Here is a 9,732-nt window from a genome sequence, read left to right as displayed (position 1 = left end):
TTCGCGCGCCAAATTCAAAATTTTTCCCCCCCCTACAGAATCCTTATATCCGCCCCTGGGTAACATGATCACTTTTAATAGATATATGTCATATATGTCAATAATTATCACTAAATTGATGATTATAAATGATAATTCACTTTAAAATATTCACATAGAACTATACGACATCCCCCACTTTCGTTGCTGCTTTCTTTACTGAAGCTTTCTCCTCACTGAGTCACCCAATGGAAAAATGAAAATTAAAATGACGCAAGATTGAAAAACACAAAATCTGCGAGTATGGTGATCCTTTCACAGGAAACACCTGGTCGTAACTGACGAAGCGCAACGCTCTCGGCGCACACCGTAGTAGTGGCAGCAAGTCAGCGACTCCCGGTAAAATGCCGGTATTAAATCTTGGAGCGGCCGGTTACAATCAGCTGTTTGTCCGTACTAAGCTCTGTGTGTTCGATAGTCAATATGACCGTACGGTCGTGTGTTTGGCGGTGGTTCCGTCCCCGTGGATCAATTAATGAATGTTGTTGTTGTAACACTAATAAGCAGGCGCGCAACTAGACATTTGGTTAGGGGGGGGCTAGGTGGAAATATTTCGCGCGAAGCGCGAAAAATTTTGTTGGCCCCCCCCTTAACATTTTTAGTGGGGGGCAAGAAAAATGTGTGTTATACTTAAACAATAAAAAACTAACCTTTCCAACCTGATATTCAGTAAGTCAACACATCTGATATGAAATAAAACAAGAAATCTATTCTGGTCAGGGGCGGATACAGGGGGGGAGGCGGAGGAATTCGCCCCCCCCTGAATTTGGAATTTTTTGTTCCTATTTTCAGAATAGCTTCTATAATAGCATGGTTAATTGGGAAAGAAACCCTAGTGCAAAACAGGAAAAATATCTGTCTTGATAAACTATAATGTGTGAAAAGTTAAAAATCTAGTTTTTTAGTCTTTTGTCATTAATTTTCACTCTTTTTGAGTCTTTTAAGTCAAAAAAAATTTTCGCCTGTGCCGCGATTTTTGGTTCCTAATTATGAATTTTTTTTTTCCTAAAAAATCTTGCCCCCCCCCCCTCACTTAAATCCTTTATCCGCCCCTGATTCTGGTATAAATCACAAAAATAATTAATTTACAATACAAATTACATATATATTATATATGTATAAATTTTCATTAGTTATCCATAAATCAAATATGTACATTGTACTCAAAAACTGACAAGAAATGCCTTTCATTAAAAATTCATGATTTTACATGAAAAATATTTTTTTTAATATGACACATCACACAATATTTGCGGTGAACATGAAGGATTAATTGAATAGTTGTACTACAGTATTAAAGCAATATCATAATAAGTGGCAGAACTGATAGTGAAAATATCTAAAAAATACTTAATAAACCCCCTTTCCCTTTCCCAGGAAAAAAAAGCATAATGAAAAAAACAAAGATTAAGGCACATTGGAACCTTGTCAAACTGTTCTGATCTACGGCAGTAGTTAGGCTCGGAGACGAAGGGGGTCTGTATGTGTGTATATGGTGTATTAAGTGCTATATGGATTGAACTATAAGCTCAATAAACTAACGTTCAATTATCTTTTTTTATTTTACGATAAGAGCTCTTAAATTTCCTCAGGGTCAGGATTCATGAATCGCTAAATTGCAAAACAGGGTGGACTTCGTCACTTCTTGCCCCCCCCCTACAGGGGGGGGCAAGACTTCTTTAGGGAGGGGCATGCCCCCCCTTAATCAGGCTAGGGGGGGCCTGGCCCCCCTGGCCCCCCCCTAGTTGCGCGCCTGCTAATAAGTTGTTACTAAATCTTCCCACAATTCATTTTACAACCAAATATAGACGCGGTTTCTGGGCGCCGTCAAACTCATGTTTATAAAAGCTGGTGCAAATTTCTACAAAAAAACATTTGAAGAGAATATAAATATTGAATAATATACACGCCCAACATGTAGTCAAGAAAAAAGTGAATAAATGTAAAACCTAAAAAGGGTTGAGAACTCAATTGCTGAATGAGACTCGCTAGAGGGACTTTAAACTGCCCCCACCCCCCCGAAACCAGGGAGGGAACCCCCGGACGTCATGAGCCTCTGCTATGAAGACATCGAGCCTCCCAGCTAGGCAGACCGAGCCTCCACTATGCAGACAAAGCCTACGCTATGCAGACCGTGCCTCCGCTATGCAGTAAACGAGCCTCCACCATTCCCAACATACAGCACAGCTTTTTTATTTTTTTTTTTGACGTAGTGGCATAAGAATTTTACTAAAGATTAGAGTTCTTCATTGATTGTCATGATATGAAACATATATGGACTCATAAAGTGGTTTATAAGACCTATCAAAACTTTAAACATTTCTTACGCAGAAAGGAAGATATTTGGAAAAATATTTCTGGAGTAAACTTAGTTTGTTTTGTTGTAATCTTTGATTTAAACAAAACCTCTTTTTGAAAAATCTTCAGATTTAAATAACAAGTACAAATTTTTTAGATTTAATTTGAAGTTCAAAAAAAGGTATTGCTTAAATCAAAGATTATAAAAGATGAAATGAAATGAAATTCAAATTTTTTTTCTAAATATTTTCCTTTTCGTGTAAAAAATGTTAAAATGTTATATACCACTTTATTAGTCATAATTAGGCACTATTTATGATAATTCATAAATACTTCTCATCTCTGAGAAGCCTCTCATGCCACTATGTCTAAAAATTTCAAAAAAATCTTTTATATGCGTTGAGTACACATTTCGAAAAATGTATAGGCGCAGAATTTCTTCTGGAAACTTGGGGCTTAGGTTTCCCAACCATGATTGTTCCGAGAATCTACCAATCCAGCATCGACGACACAAAACCATAGTAATTCAATAATAAACTCAATTTCCCAGGATTTTTTAGATTACACAACTTTTGAATACCAGACATTAATACCTAAAATGGCCATCCTAGAGTTTCTCGAGAAAAAATTAACGAAAAAAATTAACAATTTCATCCTGGTGAATATTGGCTTTCCTTGTTAATGTTGTTTTTTCACAAAAATTCAAACTAGTAAAACTTAAAATAATTTTTAAAAAACTAAAACATATTAGAAACTTCACAACAAGTTGAATAATATGAACTTTAATCTTTTGTAAAGCTTTGAGAGGGCGGACTGGCCGTCTTTAAGAGTATATGGTATAAAGAAGCACCGGCTCCAATACCTTAATTTGTCAGTTGATAAATTTACAACTGAGAAAAAACTTAAAACACAAGTTTAAAGAAACCTCCTGTATTACACAGGCACATTTTGATGTGTTGCGCATGCTCATTTCTGCAAAGCGGAGGCTTGGTCTGCCTAGCAAATCTGGGAGGCTCGTGTCTGCATAGCGGAGGCTCATGGCGTCCGGGGGTTCTCTCCCTCCTGAATCTGCACCAATGCGTTTTATGAAAACTTGTCTATCTAACGTCTTCAGACAAAAGGAGCGCAAGAGAAACAGGGTTGGTTACCCACAAGGATAAGATCTGAAACAGGGTTGGTTACCCACAAGGATAAGATCTGAAACAGGGTTGGTTACCCACAAAGGATAAGATCTGAAACAGAGTTGGTTACCCACAAAGGATAAGATCTGAAACAGAGTTGGTTACCCACAAAGGATAAGATCTGAAACAGGGTTGGTTACCCACAAGGATAATTACCCACAAGGATAAGATCTGAAACAGGGTTGGTTACCCACAAAGGATAAGATCTGAAACAGGGTTGGTTACCCACAAGGATAAGATCTGAAACTCTTAAAATATAATAATTTCAGCACTCTCTCTGTATTGCAGTTTACAGTTGCAGGGAATCTTAAGGAAAATTCCGTACAGTCGTCACTGGATTCTCATCTTTTGTTGATAACTAGGTATTTCATATTTCCATGTCTGACTATATAATCATTTAATCAAACATTGAGAGTAAAAACTAGTAAAATACTATTATATATGGTTTAATCATTTCATTTAACAATTACATAAATCAATAAATTAAAAATAAATTAACAACCAAGATATTAAATCTATGTTTCCCAAGTCACATATTCTAGACGTGTTAAACGCCAACTTTTGTATCCGACACTCACACATGTCTGGCTGGTCATATATCAGTTTAAAGCCGATCGATATGTTCATTTCCGGTCGGCACACGGTCGGTAAGTTCATGGCCGGTCGGAACACGGTCAGTAGGTTCTAGACCGGTCAACACACGGTAAACTAATCTCAAATTTCTTGTGTTGCATAAGTACATTTTGGCACAGTACACACCAGTCTGATGTAGAGTGGTGTTTTCTCATATCAATTTCATAAGGTTACAAAAATACTGATTTTATAATGTTTTACTTTCATTGGATTGATAACTTATCATAAGTCTCGATATGCGAGTAAGTTTTGACGATATAAAAGTAAGTTCTCAAGCTCTTACTAATCAGGAATTCTGATTTTTAGGAATTATTTTTACAGAAAATACCATGTTTTGGAATACCTAGGTTACTGGATACTTTCATAGATCATTAACTTTGGCGGAATAAAGAGCAGCTTAATTTAATAAGTGATGTAAATTTTATAAGGTAACTGAAGTTTGTGATTTTCGGAAGCTCATTTTATCTTGAAAACTGCTTCGTGGTTCATTGATGCTGCTTTTTTTATACTGATGGTGTGAGTGATGCTACTTTTATGCTTTGCTACTTTGATAAACGCTACATAGCTGAAGAATTTACTTCCACTCGTCATCGCTACTGCTACTTTCACTTCCTTCTTCACTTGCACTTACCTAAAATACATTTTTATTTTTATGAAATTCAAAATAAGTTCGATAGCTAAACACATTTTTTATGAGTTGGTGATTATTAAAAAAAAAACTTGGCAAGTTAAAAAGTCTGATTGAACTCTATTTTAAAGACCGGAGTATAAAAAGTTCAGATTTAAAAATTATGAAAATTTCCTACCGGCATCTCATCATCTGTTTCCGTAAGAATAATATCTAAAAGGTTGAATTTGTCCGCGGCATCTATTGTTTTGGCTTTCCGCTTCTTCGTTTTACGTTTCCTCGTTACTTCTTCCTTTGCTGCTGGACGTTTTTTCGTTTCTTTGGCGGATTTTGTTGCCGGTTTTTTAACAGCTTTCGTGGATTTATTGGATTCTTCTTGCTTTGATTTTGCTTTTGACTTAGTTTCAGATTTCGAAACATTTGTCTTTTTCAGAGATTCCTCTTCGCTAGATTCTTCTTTAGTTTCCTTTCGGCTTGTTTTTCCTTTCATAACCTTTCCGCCTTTTTCCACCTTGTCTTTGCTTTCTTTTGACTGTTTTCCCTTTCCCTTGCGCTGTTCGTCCTTACTTTCCACTTTCTTTTTGAGTATTTTCTTTTTGGGTTCCTCTTCAGATTCTGATTCATCCTTCTTTCTCTTCGTTGCTTTCTCATTCTTGACAGCTTTCATCTCCTTCTTCTTCCTTCCTTCATCCGCAGTCTTTGCTTTCTCCATCTTCTTTGGTTTAGGAGTTGGTTTCTTCATCTTGGGCGCTTTCTCCTCCGGTTTAGATTCTATCTCAGGTTCAGAGTCCGATTCACTTTCGGTCAGTGGTTTACGAACCTTTGGCTGGGTCCGCTTCAGGGAAGGTCTAAATATTAAATAAAAATGTAAACATACATTTGAAGATAATTATAATTGGCAATTGGCTAAAATAAAAATGAGCCTTTATATATACAGGGTTAACCACAAAGCATGAGACTGTAACGAAACTCTTCAATTATGACTATTCCAAATTTTTCCTATGTAGGGAATCATTAATACAAGGAAACAGACATTATAAATTTTATGAAACTATTGTGTACTTTATCATTCTTACTCACTTAATCGTGAATTTCATAATGAACGTGCTATAAAGTTAAATTAGCTGTATATTCTAACACTGTGCTATAAAGTAATCATCGTGCTGTAATGTTAAATTAGCTCTACATTATAGCACGTTTTGATTTGTTCCCGGATTTTCTCCAAAAAATTTAGGATATTTCCAAAAAAAATTGTTTTAATTGAAATGAAAATAAAATTGAAATCAACTTTATATTTTGACTTCTGCTTTTTTCAAAGCTTATTTGATCTAGAAATAGCCATTGAAATAAGACAAGTAAACAAACGTTTCATTAAACTACCTAAAACACTGTTATTTGGTTCGCAGTGTTATAAGTTTTCGGACTTAAATTTTCTCTAACTAAAATAACAGTGTTACAAATAGTTAAGTCTCTGAAGTCTTTTTCTTTAGTTGGATTGATGAACCCTGTACAACCAAAGCTCTCCATCTTTGCCTGATAACTAAGTTTTCTCAATAAAAGTCAATCCACAGACCACTCAACTTTTAAACCAAACTAAGAACATTCCTGTGGTTTTGAAGCAAATCAGTCCAAGGGGTTCTTACGTCGGACATACAAACAGACAGACACACAGAAACTACTACTATCTATTTAATAAAACTTGAGACATTCGTATAAATGTTCCCTATAGACGGCCAAAACTACTAAAACGAATGGGAAATTTTTTTGAGGACACTCAGGGTAGCATGTGGGTGACATACGTTAAAAAAATCGATTTTAAAAAATTTCAAAATGTTTTTGTTTGTTTGTTTTTTCCCACGGGCAACGTCGGGCACTTAAGCTAGTATATAGATAAAGTAAATATCTATGCTTGATTGTTTTTTGGTTCGATCAAAGCTAATAAATCCCTTAACATTTGCCTCAATTTTTTTTGGAGGAATGCTATTTCAGCTTGATTAACAAGTAGTATACTAAATTAATTAACTTTTCGAGAGAAAATCTAATTTCCAGGCAACTCTGGGTTTCCAATTAATATAAATTATTATTTTAATGAAGCTTAATGTATATTGTTTCTAACGATGAAGGATATATTTATACCATTGATTTAGAGCGCATTTCAGACAAAAAAAAACTACTAAGGCAAAAACGATATTGCGATAAAATTTTAAATGATTAAAAATCAGTGTCCATCGCATGAAGAGAGATCTATTAAAGGCTAGAATATGCAATATTTGCAGGTTCCATATTGGGTACAACTGGACTAATAAACAGACGTCTGTATTCAGGGATATTTAAAAACTTTTTGAATACGAAATACGAGACCTTCAGAAGAAGCCAAATTCATAAATTTCATGTTTTATGTCAGAAGTATATTTCTTTAAAATAAGGGTATTATATGGAACAAGTGGCCGTTAGATGGCAGTCAAAAACCTTTTGTGGAAATGTAGCATGTCATGCCGGGACAACAGTAGTCTGTGTGAAACACAAATCCAAACTAAGATTACTAGATTACTCACCTAATAACTTCATCATCATCTTGGAACAGTGCTTCAATCACAGGTATATCCTCCTCATCCTGAATCAATCATTCAATCAAAAATATTTTATTTCAAAATCCGCATTTGCAAACATATGCGGATCCACGGATCCAATTCCATGTTGCAAAATGTAAATTTAAAAAAATCGTGAGGAAAACTTCATCTTAGATCATTGAATCCTTCTCAATCATTGAAAAGTAAATCAAGTTACAAAATGACAAGCAAAAATTTTTTTAATGATTTGTTTGTGAAAGAAATTTGGGATCGATATTTTTCCAGGAGGGATCAAAGATCCGGATCCAGGGATCAAGGATCCGGATCCGCATCAAAATTAAAAAAACTTCAAGACATTTATTAATTTTTTTTGTAATAAATCCAAAAATGTTTTTTAAATATCCACATTTTTTTACTTTTCTTTGATCGTGGTTTTATTCTTTGAATTTGGTCAATTGAATTTGTCACTTTAAAATGTCTTGAAGTGGTTCCAAAATCAAATCAAAATCTAAACGAGATATGCCACCATAATTCTTCAAGATCAAGGCTGTTCAGCCTAACATAGTTTAACTCTAACGTCGGACTCACGACAAATTTTAGGTCATCCAAATCGTATACCTGGAAGTCCGTATAGTCCTCTGGACCAATAACTCCTCCTCCACCTCCACCACCTCCTCCTCCATCGTGATCATTCCGTCCCTCACCACCATCCTCTTCATCCTCATCACTTTCAGAACTACAGAACAAATAATCAATATATATATGTTGTCTACAGCCGGCAAAACGGCAGGACCGATTGGGTTGAAATTTTTTTTGTGGACACTCATGGGTGGCCGGGGTGTGTTTTTTTAGAAAATTTATTTTTAAATTTTCTTTCGAATTGTTGTTTTCCACGGGCAACGACCGGCCCTTAAGCTCGTAATTAATAAATAGTGGAGATGAAATATTTTTTTTATATATAACATAAAATATTTAGACCAGTGACACCCCAACCTTCAGAACCGATGTGGACATATTATAAATGTCTAAATGTATTAACTGAACAGTGGTCTCCATCTTTTAATTCCAATTTGATTTAATTTTTTAACCTTCCACCAACTATATTTAAAAAAAAATAAAAAAAATAATTAAGTTTCAAATTGAGTATATTTATACGGATGTAAGTTAATTCAAAATTTAAAAACGGAATGCATTATTTGCAAATTGCCGCCCCCAAACTAAACAACATCTGGATACAGAACCTGATAATAGGTTTCTCCTTCTTGATATAGGATGGAAGAGCCCTCTCTCTTGGCCGGACCTCCCCCTCATCAACATGATCATCCTCCTCACCAACCTCAACATCCTCGGACTTCAGGGGCTCATCTTCAACGGGCTCCTGAAGTAATCAATCAATCAATTAACCAATCAATCAATTTCAACCAATCTTATCAATTCAAATAATCCAATTCCTATTTAAACAGGCGGGTGTCCCAATAAACATGGGAGTTAAGTGACGACTTTTAAATCGTCTTCGCTCCATGCGGTATTTTTGCATGAACACAATTTTTGCAGTACTTCAGTTTCAAAATCTAATATCAAAAACGCCACGTCTTGACTGATATTGTCAAAATGAGGTCTATTGCAAAATTTAAAATTTCAATTTATTTAATAAATCAAAATTTTTTAATATCTAATATCTTCGTCATTATTGAAGATACAAGATACAAGCCTTAAATATCAGAAATCGAAGAAAGACTTTCAAGTCGTCACTCAATTTCCATGTTTATTGGAACACCCTGTAGTACAAATTATGCTTTTTTGATTAATTGTTATTAATAAATCACGAAAACAATAATGTTTCGAGGGTGTTATCACTTCATAACTTTTCTCCACAGACGCGGCCAACAATGTAATATTGAAAGCACAAAAAAGACAGACTTCATTTTGGAAATGCCATGACTAGGGTTATTATGAAATAATAAACTCGAGACCTATACTTCTAAAATCAGGTTTACTATTAAATGCTGCAAACTAGTTCAAGGATCAAAGACGATCTTCAAGTAGCTTGATAGTGTCATGTTTCGTGGGACACCCTAATATCTCTATTAGCAATTCGCAGAAAAATTTCTTCCAATTCATGATTTTATCCTTTTTCCCCTTTTATAATTTTAAAACAACTTTCTACATTTAAAAATAAAACAAAAATAAACTTTAATTATTTTATAATTCCCTTAAAACATATATTAACTTCAAGGAAACCGAATAATTTTAGATATAAAATAGATATAATTGATATAAAATATTGCAAGTGCTAACAACTGCATCACTGAAATAATTTCGTAAAATATACAATAAATAAAAAGATGTCATTTTAAATCAATCAAATTGAAATATTTAAACG

General features: G+C 34.5%; 1 protein-coding gene across 1 annotated transcript; it reads right to left on the bottom strand.

Moving 5' to 3' along the window:
• Positions 1 to 3,948: 3,948 nt before the first annotated feature.
• On the bottom strand, positions 3,949 to 8,728 carry LOC111700364 (titin homolog). Its single transcript, XM_023471246.1, has 5 exons — positions 8,591 to 8,728; positions 7,968 to 8,085; positions 7,335 to 7,393; positions 4,958 to 5,627; positions 3,949 to 4,782 (listed from the first exon to the last, which is right to left on the bottom strand). Exons 4-5 carry the CDS (start codon positions 5,519 to 5,521, stop codon positions 4,726 to 4,728), a joined length of 621 nt encoding a protein of 206 aa, XP_023327014.1. The 5' UTR covers positions 5,522 to 5,627; positions 7,335 to 7,393; positions 7,968 to 8,085; positions 8,591 to 8,728; the 3' UTR covers positions 3,949 to 4,725.
• Positions 8,729 to 9,732: the final 1,004 nt, after the last annotated feature.

Source organism: Eurytemora carolleeae, unplaced genomic scaffold (assembly GCF_000591075.1).
Source record: "Eurytemora carolleeae unplaced genomic scaffold, Eaff_2.0 scaffold178, whole genome shotgun sequence".
In the NCBI taxonomy this organism is placed as follows: Eukaryota; Metazoa; Arthropoda; class Copepoda; order Calanoida; family Temoridae; genus Eurytemora; species Eurytemora carolleeae.
This window is presented reverse-complemented; position numbering and strand designations above follow the sequence as displayed.